This window comes from Colletotrichum godetiae (genome assembly GCF_030913485.1).
Source record: "Colletotrichum godetiae strain CBS 193.32 chromosome Unknown BDP55scaffold_26, whole genome shotgun sequence".
Classification (NCBI taxonomy): domain Eukaryota; kingdom Fungi; phylum Ascomycota; class Sordariomycetes; order Glomerellales; family Glomerellaceae; genus Colletotrichum; species Colletotrichum godetiae.
In genome coordinates, this window is record NW_026851274.1 from 588,746 (window position 1) to 603,079 (window position 14,334).

A 14,334-nucleotide genomic window follows, 5' to 3' on the forward strand; every position below is an offset into this window, starting at 1 on the left:
ATGGCATTTCTGGAAGATAATTGCATCCTCGTATGGTCTCTTGAATGTTTGGGCGGGAGACTGTGATATTCTAAACTAAATGCCTTGAATCCGCAGTTCAAATCTTCTTTGTCAACAATAATCAACTCGAGAAAGAAACATAACAACGTCGCAAACGCTAGGTAGCTTGGGTGCCTTATCTCTACTCCGTACTGGCACTAGATAAAGTTGAGCTGTAGACTGAATTCCGTAACAAAGTCTCTCAAGTCCAAATTAGTTAGCAAGACTCAAGTCAAGTAAAAAGGTCTACTACGGAAGGTCGTGAGAATGAGTTAGCGTTAGAACTCAAATTGACTGCCAGCTGCGCTTTGAGTAGTTGCCCAGTAACAAATCGATTCATTTCTCAAAGCTCAGTCTTTTCTCAAGATGTCCATGAGCCTGAAATGTCCTCACTTGAGCCTGTGTTGGTTACCTGCATAAGATACTGCACAACAACCAATGGCTACCTTCTCCCATCCCAATCCTATCTTTCTACAAAACACACGATGATTACTTTGGAAATGCTGCTACAGGTCAGCAACTGACACAGTGCCGGATGTAACCCCGCACCCTCCAAGCCGACCCCGCGATGCAGTGTCAGTTGGGAGTCCACTCTCTCGGTGAAAAACCCTTGTCAGTAGCTGATCCGTGCCCCTTTACCCCTGCGAACGGCCAGCTCCCCTGCCTCCGCGCCTCCGACTTGCCTCCGAAGAAATCGTCCCCCAATCTCCTCAAATTTTCCCAGTGGGAACTGACACAGACGGTGAGTCAGGGTGCTTCCTCTTATCTCCCCTCAAGCCATTGAACCTCGGAAGCTCACACTACTTCAAAGGTTTCTTGAGATTTCCTCTTTCCTTTGGTCCAAAAAGAGAGCAATTGGCCTGTTCTCGCACTTTGAACCCGGAAAGATGGCGTCTCGCCGCCTCCTTTCGACCTCGCTCTGGCGGGCCGCCGCCGCCCCGGCTCAAGCGACATCGCTCTCCGCCGCCGCACGATGGAGCTCGACAACCAGCTCGACCTCTGCCATCGCCTACAAGGCACTTCGACGCCGCTCGGCGCCGCTGCCCGTCAGCGACAGCCCGCCCGCCTGGTCCGCCCAGGCCGCCGTCTCTAACATCCTCTACGACATGCCCTCCCCGTCGTCGCAACCCCCGAAGCGTCACATCCTCAACTGCCTGGTCCAGAACGAGCCCGGTGTCTTGTCCCGCGTCTCCGGCATTCTCGCGGCCCGCGGCTTCAACATCGACTCCCTCGTCGTGTGCAGCACCGAGGTCGATGACCTCTCGCGCATGACCATCGTCCTGACCGGACAGGATGGTGTTGTCGAGCAGGCCAGACGCCAGTTGGAGGATCTCGTCCCCGTCTGGGCCGTGTTGGACTACACCAACGCCGCCCTGGTTCAGCGCGAGCTTCTGCTGGCCAAGATCAACATTCTTGGACCCGAGTACTTTGAGGAGCTGCTCGCTCACCACCGTGAGATGACGGCCATCGACGTCGAGGAGCATGCGCTCGAGGGCGAGCAGCAGCAGACTCTGGAGGATGTCGCCAAGGACTTCCACCCCAGCAAGTTGGCTGTCAGTCAGGCATTGCGCCACAAGCACGAGCATCTCAAGTCCATCACCTACTTCGCCCACCAGTTCGGAGGAAAGGTCCTGGATATTAGCACCAACAGCTGCATTGTGGAAGTGTAAGTCTACTCTACTCCTCAGCCGACGGAAGCCGAAAAGAAAGTAATGTACTGACAATCGCGCAGCTCCGCCAAGCCGTCCAGAATCGATTCTTTCCTGAAGCTCATCGGACCCTTTGGTATTCTCGAGTCCGCCCGCACTGGTCTGATGGCCCTGCCCCGTTCGCCGTTGTATGGACCCAACGAGGAGACGATTATCAAGGAAGCGGATGAGGTTGTCGACGCTAGCCAGCTTCCTCCTGGTTAAGCTTTTTTGTATTAAAGAATATCCGGCGTTGGTAAAAAAGGGGTATTGCCATCTTTTTCAATGCTACCAAGTTGCTATACAATCTGTACCATTTGTTTGCCAAAGAAAGAAACGCCTCGCCTTTTGCTGTAGCTGTGAGCCTTTTTAAACGCCGACACATGTCCCCATTTAGATCTTGCCCTTGTTCACAACGAAGCCCTCGAGGGCAGCTGTTCAGTAATTAGCATCATGACGTATGCCGAGAGATATGGGAAGTAAACTTACAAACGGCAGCCCAGAGACGGTTCTCCGCCTCGGGGAAGACCAAGGAACGAGGGCTGTAAAAGACCTCATCGTGTACCTCCTCGGGGTGACGAGGCAGGCAGTGCATAAACTTCCAGCCCTCCTTAGCACCGCCTCGCTTGGCCAGGTCGTTGGTGATCTGGAAGCCAGCAAAGGCCTTGAGACGCTTCTGGGTCTCGGTCTCCTGGCCCATGGAGACCCAGGTATCGGTCACCAAGATATCGGCGTTCTTGCAGGCCTCCTCGGGGATGGTCGTCTCAATGAGCTTACCGGGAGAGGCAACGCCCTTGGCAGCAGATTTGATGACGGCCTTCATGGCTTCGGGAATGCTATATCCGGTGGGAGATGCCACGGAGATATCGACGCCCATCTTGACGCAGCCGATGGCCAGGTCAAAGAGGACATTGTTGGAGTCTCCGATCCAGGCGACCTTCATTCCTTTCAGACCAAGGTCAGCCTTGTCTGAGGTAGCAGAGGCCGGGAAGGCCTCGTGGATAGTCAGGAAGTCTGCAATAATCTGCAGAGGGTGGTAGTCGTCGGAGAGCGCGTTAATGACTGGGACGCTAGAGTCCTTGGCTAGCCCAGCAACATCAGAGTGAGGGCCGACGCGGGCAACCATGCAGGAGGTCATGGAAGAGATGACCTTGGACGTGTCATATAGAGACTCGTTGACCTAGACAGCTGTTAGTTCAGTGCACTCTTATCTCATTGAGCTTCAATTGAAGTACCCCAAGCTGAATGTCATCCTTGCCCAGGAACATGGGATGACCACCCATGAGAGCCACGGCAGCTTCCGTCGACACACGAGTACGAGTACTGCGCTTGCTGAACATCATGGCAACCGTCTTGCCGGTCAAGCTCGACGCAAGCGCCTGGGGAACATTGCCGGACTTGACTGCGGTCTTGTTTGACGCAGCATTGCGAACGAGAGTGGCAAATTCGGCAGGGCTCAGGTCCGCAATGGACATGAGATGGCGCGGGCCGGCCGACTGTGAGTATGCGCGGCTCTGGGCGCCATTGAGAGCTTGACGAGTGACTCGGAAAGCTGTTTGCTTCATGGCGGGCGTCTTGGTGAGTCGAAGTTTAAAAAAAAGTGTGGATTATGAGAAGCTGTAGACCGCTTGGTGCAGGTAGAGTCAAGTCAATTGAGGGTCAATGGATGAAGCTTAAACGCAAAGTTGTAAACAGCGAGAAAAGATGGCTACTGAGTCGAAGTGGTGGTCAATTGATGAGTATTAAGAGTCGATTGAGTCACGATTGGATCGGATGGATAGCTTCAGTGAGAGACCACAACGGCCGGGACCTCCACAAAGTCTCCTGCGGGCTGCAAACTCAACGAACTCCTCACCGCTTTACACCGAAAATTTCAGAGTCACCCTGCCTGTAAACACAGCGTGTTGCAAGGCGTATGCAAGGTCAGAAGGGATAGCACGATAAGGCAGAGACAGGCAAGACACTGACACTGTGTACCTCGATAAGGCACCTTAGCGTGCTTAGGTGCTGCATGAGCCCAGACTGGTCCGTTGAAACCGCCGGAACCGGAACATGCCAACAGCATAAGTTGGCCGCACTCCGGGCAGTGGTTGCCGCGAGTGTCACTGCCAACTGCAGCGGAGGGAGGTGCACATTGCACAGGTGCATGTGTGCCTGAGAAGGAAGGAATGGCCCGTGCCCACCGGGCCAGGCACTGAGGGCAATTGCGGCGTGGGAATGGAAGGTGGGAGGGAAGATCATCCCCAGCCATCCACATGGGCGCTGAGTGGAAAGTCGGCCCTGGTGACCAGATCTCGTCTCATTGGTTTCAGCTGACCTCCACCCCGGCCTCTTCAACTGCACTGCCCGTCCTGGGATGAACCAAGTTACTTGACATCATCACCATTACGAATCCCGACTATCTGGGTTGTCTGGGCAAGATCGGAACCCCGTACACTTCCTTTTTGCATGATTTCCTTTTGTACTACTTTTTCCTGGTTTCAGTACTGTTCGCCTTCTCGACCGGCGATGACGGACTTTCTCGTGCTCTGATCTGACAACGACACACCACACAACTGTGATCACGATAATACTCTACGCGCAATGGCCGAAGACGAAGAAAGATCGCCGCTGCTGGCGGGCAAGGGCAAAGGCAGGGCCGAAGATGATTCCTCGTTGTCCGAATCGGCGCCTCTGTTATCCAGCTCTTCTGCGACGCCCCGATATGACGGCGAGCAAGACGACCCTGAGAGGTCCCGCGCCGCCTCCCTTGCTTCGAACCCACCGAGCACGACCACTAAGAGTTCTATACGATGGGCATCCGTTATATCCATCATAATATTGATATTGTTGGTTTTCGGTATCATGGCCGGCTGCTTTTTCGTACCCTCGGCAGTTCAAGAGTATGCGAAGCAAGCTGCGGTCGTTGAGCCGACGAACCTAGCCCTTGAATCAATCACGACAGACGGTGTGCGGGCACGGGTTCAGGCGAACTTCAAGCTCGACGGCTCCAGAGTGCAGGACACGACGTCTCGAAGGATTGGAAAGTTTGCGACTTGGATTGTGAGGCAATTGGGAACGGAGCAGACAAAGGTTGGCGTGTTCTTGCCAGAATACGAGGACGCTTTGCTTGGCACTGCCGTTGTGCCGCCGCTCACCATCAGCATCGTCGATGGCCAAACCACCGCGATCGATTTTATCGCCGAACTATCGCCCGGCGACGCCGAAGCATATCGAAAAATTGCCAACGAATGGCTAGATGGAAAGCTCGACCAGCTCAAGGTGCTTGGAAAGGCCAATATTCCACTCAAGTCCGGAATCCTCCCACTCGGCACTCATCCAGTGAGCGAGGTCTTGGTATTTGAAGGTCAATCACTCTACCGCTCCTTTGCTTCCCTGTATTTTGGAGAAAAAGTTCTGCTTTAAATATCATTATGCTTCAATCACAACACGTACCCTTAAGCTCCATACTGATGCCTCATTTAGCGAACCAAATCCCAACGCTGCCACAGTACAATATTTCGCGCCTCAACTTCCGGGACTTGCCAGACTCGGACGGCCAGCGAACAGCCGTTGGTGCCGACGTAGCCATCACCGCCTATAATGAGTTTCCCGTCAGCTTAGATGTACCGGAACTTGGCTTTGAAATTCTGGTTCCCAACTGCAACTCCTTCGATCCCTACATTCTTCTCGCCGACGCCACAACTAGGCCCCTCTCAATCAAGCCACGAACTGATGTAACTGTCAATGTCTCTGGAATCATCCGAGAGCTTCCAAAGTCTTTGACACGAGTTTGCCCCAACTCGAAGTCGTCACCTCTGGACAAATTCTTGGATCAGTATATGCATGGCGAGGCCGCCACTGTCTACGTTCGCGGCCGCAAAATGCCCGAATCGGACACCCCGGACTGGGTCGGCGATATTCTGTCCGAAATCACGGTTCCTGTTCCCTTCCCAGGCCAGGGTTTTGACAACCTCATTAAGAGCTTCTCCCTCACTGACGTGAACTTTCAACTACCCGATCCTATGGCGGACCCAGACGATCCCGATGGAGCGCCAAAGGTTTCGGGTACGGTCGAGGTCCTCGCGAGTCTCCCGAAAGAGATGAATTTTGACATCAATGTCACGGACCTGAGAGCCACAGCAGACGTCATGTATCAGCACAAGAAACTCGGGGAACTCAACCTAGACAAGTGGCAGTCTGCTAACTCGACAAAAGAGGCCGGCGACGAAAAGCACGAGCCTCTCCTGAGAATCACATCCCGGGTTATTGACGCCCCCCTGAACATCACCGATGGTGATGTCTTGACCGACGTAATGCAGAGACTCCTTTTCGGCGGAAAGTCGGTCCTGTTGGACGTAAAGGCCGGTGTCGACATTCGAGTCAACACGGCTCTTGGAAACTTGGTCTTGAAGGATGTCCCTGCTGAGGGCAAAATCCCGGTAAAACGTCCGTACTAAGTCCGGCACTGTTTGTCTTATCGTGGGTTGATTTCTTATGTCCCTGCTCACTAAGGGGAACTGAGCGAGCATAGAGGCTTACACTGGTGCAGCTCTCCCTGGCGACACCTTTGGTAGCATCCACCCACAAGTGGGAGATGTGAAAATCATTAGCACCTCTTCCTCAGCGATGACGCTTGAGGCGCTGGTCAATATCACAAATCCGACACCGTACACAGCCTCCATACCATATATCAACATACACATTGTGAGGGACGGTTTCGTGCTTGGCAGTGCTACTGCCGAGAATATGAGAGTCGACAAGGGCAACAACACCAATTTGCTTGTTAGAGCAAATTGGGATCCGACCGCCGAGGGTGAAGCTGGTCGCAAGATTGCCAGTGATATGATATCAGAATATCTCTCCGGGCGCAACGTCACAATAGACGTGAAGACTCACAGAGGCACGATTCCGACTGCCCCTCTGATAGGTGAGGGGCTATCAAAGCTGAATATTAGCATCGCCGCTCCGAAGTTGGACCTTCCAGGAGAAGGCGAGAAGAAGGGACACTTCATTAGAGATGCGACCTTCCATGTGCTTGGTTCTACAGCGACGTTTACCCTGGTGTCTCCGCTACGGTATAACACCATTTATGTCGATTGGATCAACGCTACAGCATTGTACAACCACACAGAGCCGGTCGGTCGTATTGTCTATGGCCTGCCCTTCGCAGCACCCCCGGGGACGTCTGTAACGCCCAGGCTGCCCGTAGACTGGTCTGCGGGATCAGTGGGCTATGACGCCGTGAAGAGAGCGATTGGAGGGTCCCTAACTCTCGATGCAAGTGCGAATGTCACTGTGCGGATTGGAAATTGGAAAGATACGGTCTGGTACGAGGGTCAGGGGATTGGTGCAAGTATTCGTTTGTAAAAAGGGTATTGGCTTTGGCTTTGGCGTTGGTTGGTTTAGTAATCGGTCTGGAGCGGCTGTCAGCGCCTGATGCGCAAAGCGACGCGAAAACACAAGCCATGAACTTGTATATCAGTACACTGCATAGAACAGCCGCATGGCTCTATGAATAGACTCAGTGTGGTCACTCAAGCATCTCTTACTCTTTCAATGACCAAGCTTCAGTTTTCACGAATCCATGGTGGTTTCTTTCGTAACTGTAGGCCACTGATGATTTCTACAGGCGTCGTCATAAGATTGATGTAGATAGTTTCTTTTTCATGTCTCCCTGTATCGCAATGTAGCGTTGTGGGAGCTCTCAAAGGTCCAGGGGGGTTGTTTTCCTTGAAGACAACCCCGACTATTCAGTTAAGTCTCTTTCTGGTAAATGAGCCTGAGATTGATCTGAATCCTGAAGAATCCCTTGAAGTTAACCTTCGAGTGCTAGGTATGGCCACCGCCGATATACATCGTCCCTATTCTTGGGTCTCCGCCACTGCCTTGATTTCTTCTTCTTCTTCTTCTGATTCAAATTTTCTCGCATGGCATCTTTGGCACGCTATCAGTTAATCTATATGAAAAGAAATATGAAAATCAAGGGCAAACGGTTGCTCGTTTTTGTTCATGTATTACACCAAACAAACACTGTGCGCAAAACAGTGCTTGACATGCCTGGCGTCAAGTGACCCACTCACTGTTTATCCCAGGCATGAACACCGCTTCAGCAGGACTACTCTCATCGAACCTCACGCTCGTTACAACATCGAATCATCAATTGATCTCATCATAGCATCAGAGTACGCTATCTATCTCATAATCCCTACTGCTCTCTGTACGACCCGACAACCCGTGGTCAACGTCTCTCAACGTTTGTCATCCACGACCAACGAAAGGGGGCACAATCTCAAACCCAAACCCATCAACGCATCTCACATACATCTTACGCGAGAAGCGGCGCCGGCCCCCCCTTGCACGCGATGCCGAGCCTCAACTTCTCCCCTTACGCACCGCGACGCCGCCGTTCCCCGCGCGTAGTCATCACCTGGGTCGCCGCCTGGCTCACGGTTCTGACGCTGACGTGGTGGATCGTGTCGCGGCGGTCGTCCGCGGGCGGGCTGGCAGCAGGAAGCGGCGGCGTGGAACAACTCACGGAAGCCGACGCCGTGATCAAGGGCAAGGACGTCCCTCCCGAGGCTGGTGCTTGACGATATCGTCTCTACTTTTCGGCCTTCCTTTACGACGCCTTGTTTTTTGATTGTTCCCTTTCTCAGTCTTGGCTGGATCGGCCCATCGAGCTGGTGTTTTTTTTTTTCGCTCTTCCTTCTTTTTTCGGTTATTTGGGTTGTCTTAGATGCTGGAACATTGGGAAAGAGGCACCCGCCCTCTAAATGGAACTATGGCATAAGGCATATGGGCCTACGGAGAGGTCCGCTGTCATGAGACCCGGACTTTTCTTGCTATGTGGGCTGATGTGGCACGCCCCGCGGCGGCGCCGCGGCTTTGCGTCTTGGACGCTTTTGTAAACGATTTTGAACCTTGAGAGTGAGGCAATGGTATGGCGTGGAGGCGGGAAGAATATCAGCACACATTGCGATAATGGAGGACACATCACACACATGGCACCCCCATCGTGATGATGACGTCGAGGAGGGAATCACGATTTTTCCAAAACATTCAATTCGCCCCTTGATACACGTTATTCAGCTTCAATAGAATCTTGTTACACGGGGGAGTAGTCGTACTTTCCCGCTCGTCAAACATGAAGGATCGATCCCGATTGCACGTGGGGGGAGGGGGTATTCACACTCAAGTTGCAAGGGGAGATATGAGGGGAGGGAAGAACGACAACCGAAACAGCAACTAGCGGTAGGAAGGGTCGATTGGAATGCAAATTCTCCGACGGAGCTACGGTTCATCCTGGAGATTAAGGTCGCCTAGGGACAGGACTTGCGACTGGGTTCATTGGAACGTCAAAGGGAGACTCAGACCTCTGGGGCATGGGGATTGGAGAGGAGGAACTGGCTGGGCAAAAGACACAAGAGTTAGGTATGTGTAAGGAAGCAAAACCAACAATCCCGCACCATCACGATCCTCGAGTTTGACGAAAGGAAACAACACGAAACGTGGGCGTTTTTTTTTCCCTTGGGTTCGAGTGGTGAGAAAGGGAGAAAAGGCGTACGGCAGATATTACCTCGATCGTCCTGTTTCTTTTGCTTCGTTTTGATCGTGTTCTCCTCTTACTTCTCTTCTTCTTCTTCTGCCCTGTCATTCATCCGCCTCTCCTTCCACAAAGACCTACGCCAAAAACGACAGGCGATCAGACTTTCCACCGCGCGCGTGTAGTACCTGATCTTACGGGCTTTGCTCTCACCTATCATCGCCTACTCTTCCGCCTGAACTCAAAAAGAATAGGAAATAAGGAAAAGTCCAACGCCACACTGGCAGATCAGCCCTTTGTTCCAAGCACACCGTTTCCAGAATTAGTCGGGGGCCGGGCTTTTCGCTACCGAGAAAAGAAGAGAAGATTTGTGAGAGATTTCCCTTTTAGCAGCAGCGCCGCAGACGCCTTTTCGCGTGCGTACCTTGAAACGGGTAAACGAGAAGAAGAACAAGCTGAAGGAGGGCTCCCAAAGGGCTGGGTTGGGTTACAAGTGCCGAAGAAGCTCAAAGGCGAGATCGACTCAAACTCACAGGAGTGGGCGGAAGCCTGGCTTTTACGACTAGCTGAAGGCGGGGGAAAGGAAAACGTGGACGCTGAGACTTTTCTCAAGCTCAACTTCTCAAGAGGTAAATATCATGGTTCTTCTTCCATTTTCAGCTATCTATCTATCAAGCCCCGTGTACTCACCTCTCATCTAGCGCTACGTTTCTTGATCTACATTAAGGCTTGGCATGAGCGTCTCACAGCAGCAAACCCCTCTCAAGCTCTGTTTCTCACCTCTTCTCATCAAAGAACCCATATACACATTTGTCACACATAGCCCAGCATGACCAGTGAAGGCGCAGGCAGGCAAGGCATGCTCAATTTCAGAGTCACGCACCCATACGTCTTTACACACGGCATCTGCGGCCGCAAGGACTGCTACCGCGGCTCACCGGCGGCAGCAGACTGCGAGTTCCACGGCAACGCCGTCCGGGACATTATCAGATCGCGGCGGGACCAGAGACGGGCCCGCTTACAACAACGATGCCGAGCGCACAGCGGCAGCATCGACATGACACCGGCGGCGGCGACCGCATCCACATCAACAAGCCGGAACGTCACGCCTCTGAGACGGCAGCCGAGCCAGAGCAGCAGTATCAGCAAGCCAGATAGCCCGCTGTCTTTCACGTCGTCCGAGTTCTCGGCCGACTTTTCACCCTGCGTTTCGCCGCTGATGGAGGATCTCATGTTGGAGGTCACGGATGCGATCGAGAGCAGCGGTCAGACGCCAGAGCTTCTTGGCATGCCACCGAGGCGGACGACATCGGCGTTCAACATGGACGACATATTCAGAATGATTGACGAGGCTCAGAGAGAGTACGAGAGCCTGGGCGAGTCACCTGTCACACCAATAAGATCAAGAAACGAAATACCCCGCCAGCCACGCTGGAGCTGGGAGAGTCTGCTAGGTCCATCATGACGGCCGGCAACTGGAGCAGTCGTAGTGGACAATAAAGAAGGACCGAGACACTTGGCCGGAACGATCATGATCAAAGAAGAACCGTGCTTTCTGCCCTGCTCTAAAGCAAGAGACCAGCACAAGGGATGCCAGTGTGTACAACTTTGTACATCTGACTCTGGAAAGGCATGAATGAGTATCACAAAGAAAGCGTCAGCAAACCAGCCGGGGGCGTCTGAAGAGTTGAGCGTTGTGTCAGCAGGGAATAAACTTCAATTTGGATTGTACATATTAAAGGGTCTGCACCTTTTTCCTGGTCCATGGTCCCGACACCAACCCGATTAGCCTTTTATTGTAATCGAACACCGGCCTGCCGCTTCGCCGATGATGAACTCATGTTTGCGTTCTCGCTCGCGTCGAACGTCGGCTTGGCCTCGCGTCGCCTCTCCTCCTCAATCTTCTTCAGCAGCTTGTCGGTCTTGCCCTTGCCGCTGCCCTTGCCATGAAACTGGTGACTCATGTGCTTAAAGGCCTCCTTCTGGTCGAGAGATCTACCGTGATCGTCCACGTACTTGAGCTCCACGTTGGGCTTGTAGTGCTTCTTGAAAAGCTCGTCGACGACGCGTGATTGCTGCAGTTCGCGGTGGGCGTTTGCTTGTCGGGCGCGCTCCTCTCTGTCTCTAACGGACATGGAATCCAGCCGGCCGCTGTTTCTGTCGCGCTCTCGTTGGTATTTGGCCCGGTCTTCTTGCTCCCTCTCGAGACGTCTCTTTTCTGCCAGGAATTCGGCCTTTTGTCGTTCGCTCATGTTTCGCTCCGCACCATGAGAGTCTTTGATAAGACCACGTTCCCTGAGTAGAGCCAGAGCCGAACCCATGCCGGTGTTGAGTGATTTCTCTTCGTCAACTCCAGTTGCTGCAATCTCTGCAGATGCCTCTCTGGCTCTGTCCTCGGGAACTTCATAGGCATCTTCGCCCATTGGGTGATCTTTGTCGTCGTCGGCGTCCATAGCCGTCACAGGCTCTACTGACGTGGATTTTGGCCTCTTTGCTTTGCGCTCGTCTTCCTCCTCTGACTTCTTCAGATTGGACACAAACTCGGAAATCTCATCAATGACTACACCGCCATTAAGAGCCTCATTGTCCGGCTCATCTGCCTGTTCTTTGAGTTGCCGAGCAATGTCCTCGGGCCGATTCTTCTTCCGCCTCTTCAATGCGCTCTTCCGCTGGATGGCCAGGGAAGCCTGCAAATCGTCGTCATCAACAAAGTTGTCGTCCTCTACTTTGCGTTTCTTCTTGCTGACAGCCGCGCCAGAGTCTACATCCATCTCGTTGTCTTCCGCCTGTGTCGCATCAAGGGGGAAGATGTCGTCCTCATCAACAGGCTTCTGCCTTGTTGACTTGTTCTTCTTCTTCTTTGGCTTCTTCACCTTGATCTCTGAGATATCAAGGTAATCTGAGGTAGGAGCGTCTTCTGGATGGAGGGTCAGTGACGTCCCACTATGACAAGGTTTAGCTGGGTAGTACTTACGCATGACATCAAGATCAATGCTCTGCAGCTTTTTGATCTTTTCTGGTGCCCCAAGGATATCTCCCAACTCAGCAATTGCGCCAGACCCATCCAGGGTGAACTTCTTGCCCTTCTTGCCGTATATTTCCTCATCGTACTGAGCCAAGATGCCGCGTTCGCCTTCTTCATCCGCTGCAGCAAAGACGTCGTATGCTGGCTTCTTCTTCTTGAGATCTAGCCTCTCCTGCAGTTGCTCTCTGGCCTTGACGTCCATGTTCTCTAGTTCGTCACCGTCTTCCTCATTCTGCTCGATGGTCGAGTCCTTCAGGGTCAAGATCTGTTCGTCGCCGTCGAGAAAGTTATTCAGTTCGTGCGCAACCTTGACACCAGCAAGGTCTTTGGAGGTGTACTCGACTGTCGCGAGCGCAGCTGCTTCAGCCGCTGCCTGTTCCTCCTCCAACTTTCTAGCCTTCTCGATGGCCTTTTGCCGCTTCTTTTGCGCTTTCAACCATGCCTTTGCGTCCACATCGTTCTCGTCGGCTTCACCGAGACCCTTGCCTTCCAAGATTGCATTGCGCTGCGCTGCTTCTCTTTCCCTTTTCGCGGCGGCGGCTCGTTCTTCTCGTTTGCGCTTGGCGGCTTCGGCGTCGCGAACCTTTTGGTAGTTGTCGTATGCTTGCGCCTGACGTCCTTCAAGTGTGGCAGACGCATCCTCTTCTTCTGATGCAGAATCGTCGTGCTGTGATTCGGCTGGAGCGGCGCCAGGGACCGGCAGCGGCTTCATGCCCAGAGAAACGCGAATGCGATTCGTCTCTTCGATGGTCGCGGCGTCCATCTTGGCGGTAGTATGCGGTTCAGATGTTACTGGTATTCGGTATGTCTAATTCGAAGTGCAGTGTTGAGAGGGATGTGGGATCGGAAAGTGACGCGATGGCGATTCGAGGGCTGCGGACGATGGAAGGCTAGCTGGTGGAGTTGCAAATGCGATGCCGGTAAGGATACCTTACCAGGCGACAAACTTCGTGGCCAACCACAAAGAGCATGCGGCTCACCAGCACTTTGCCAGGCACCCAGGCTCGTCAGGGTCGTTCTCCACCGCCGGCGACCCGTGCTTAGCTAATCGTCCGAGGTGGGTCCCTGATTTTTACTACATAGCGCAGCCTTGCGAAAATTCTCTTCTCTTTTTCTTTTCCTTCTTCAACAAACACGGGCCTGTGCCCAGAATTCCTCTGCTCCCACGGGAGTCAGGGTCGAGTTCTGCGGCAGCTCGATCATCCAAGGAGCCATCAAATTTCATGATGTCAATCTTCCGATCGACAGGTTCAAGAGTGACCGGTCTTGAGGCAGCCATGTTCGCCGTCAAAAGCTTGAGCGTGGTGTAATCTTGCACTGGGGACGTCATATTCCTACCCCTTTTTCCGAGATCGTTGATCTATGAGGTTAGGGCTAACCATGACTTGCCTACAAACTACCACCTCGGGAACTTATTTATGTTCTCTACGTAAATTACTGCTGAAGATTTCTCACCGTGAAAGGCGCGTAAAGTGGCAGGCAGATCTTGCCCCGCGACTGCGGCACGTCAGGCGCAAGGCAGCTTCAAGCGATGAAAACTGTACTTGCCTAAAACTGGCAACCAAGTCGTAATACGTACAGTCTTCGCGGATCGTGTAGAACCGAGTTGTGGTCAGCTTGTTTGCGCCCGATGCAGAACCCATTTTGGAAGACGTTGCTACCAGGGTTTTCGTAAGAATATCCCATGCCTAGTACCATTCTTACCTAAGAAGACATGTGAAAAACCAACGGGTAAAATTTGATAGACGAGCCACGATTTTCTCCACGGGCTCTTTCTCGGCGCATACCGTGCCTGGCGCTGTCATCTCAAGCTTGCGCCGTTCGACAATGCATATTGCTCCTGCATCAAGGTGTCCATACTCTCGCTTCCCAATGCCATCAGAGTTTGTCGGTTGCGGCGCAGAGTCCCCGTTCTGGATATCCCGGCCGGCCATGTCAACGGGGCCAACATGTGGGATGGCCGGTGCGGGGTGCAGCCGTGTGATCTGGGGTAGCTATTGGCATGGCTAACTCTCTCGTCCGGCCCGATATCAACAGGAGACTCCGCCGTAACATCG

The 14,334-nt window shown here is 53.1% G+C and overlaps 5 protein-coding genes across 5 annotated transcripts; 3 read left to right on the forward strand and 2 right to left on the reverse strand.

Moving 5' to 3' along the window:
• Positions 1–926: 926 nt before the first annotated feature.
• On the forward strand, positions 927–1,952 carry BDP55DRAFT_554664 (acetolactate synthase; the record flags this gene model as incomplete). Its single annotated transcript, XM_060569413.1, has 2 exons — positions 927–1,705; positions 1,772–1,952. 2 exons carry the CDS (start codon positions 927–929, stop codon positions 1,950–1,952), a joined length of 960 nt encoding a protein of 319 aa, XP_060428435.1.
• A 168-nt stretch (positions 1,953–2,120) lies between these two features.
• Positions 2,121–3,292, reverse strand: BDP55DRAFT_554580 (ornithine carbamoyltransferase; the record flags this gene model as incomplete). Its single annotated transcript, XM_060569402.1, has 3 exons — positions 2,121–2,161; positions 2,217–2,907; positions 2,963–3,292. 3 exons carry the CDS (start codon positions 3,290–3,292, stop codon positions 2,121–2,123), a joined length of 1,062 nt encoding a protein of 353 aa, XP_060428436.1.
• Positions 3,293–4,310: 1,018 nt separating this feature from the next.
• Positions 4,311–7,076, forward strand: BDP55DRAFT_554678 (uncharacterized protein; the record flags this gene model as incomplete). Its single annotated transcript, XM_060569415.1, has 3 exons — positions 4,311–5,073; positions 5,193–6,155; positions 6,259–7,076. 3 exons carry the CDS (start codon positions 4,311–4,313, stop codon positions 7,074–7,076), a joined length of 2,544 nt encoding a protein of 847 aa, XP_060428437.1.
• A 2,790-nt stretch (positions 7,077–9,866) lies between these two features.
• On the forward strand, positions 9,867–10,845 carry BDP55DRAFT_186757 (uncharacterized protein). The gene has a single exon (XM_060565852.1). It carries the CDS (start codon positions 10,082–10,084, stop codon positions 10,715–10,717), a length of 636 nt encoding a protein of 211 aa, XP_060428438.1. The 5' UTR covers positions 9,867–10,081; the 3' UTR covers positions 10,718–10,845.
• A 200-nt stretch (positions 10,846–11,045) lies between these two features.
• BDP55DRAFT_554472 (SART-1 family protein) lies at positions 11,046–13,040 on the reverse strand (the record flags this gene model as incomplete). The annotated part of the gene is made up of 2 exons (XM_060569394.1): positions 11,046–12,169; positions 12,227–13,040. 2 exons carry the CDS (start codon positions 13,038–13,040, stop codon positions 11,046–11,048), a joined length of 1,938 nt encoding a protein of 645 aa, XP_060428439.1.
• Between the last annotated feature and the right edge of the window lie 1,294 nt (positions 13,041–14,334).

Excerpts from the sequence above, each read along its gene's own strand:
- BDP55DRAFT_186757 (XM_060565852.1), top strand. The coding sequence starts at position 10,082 with ATGACCAGTGAAGGCGCAGGCAGGCAAGGCATGCTCAATTTCAGAGTC.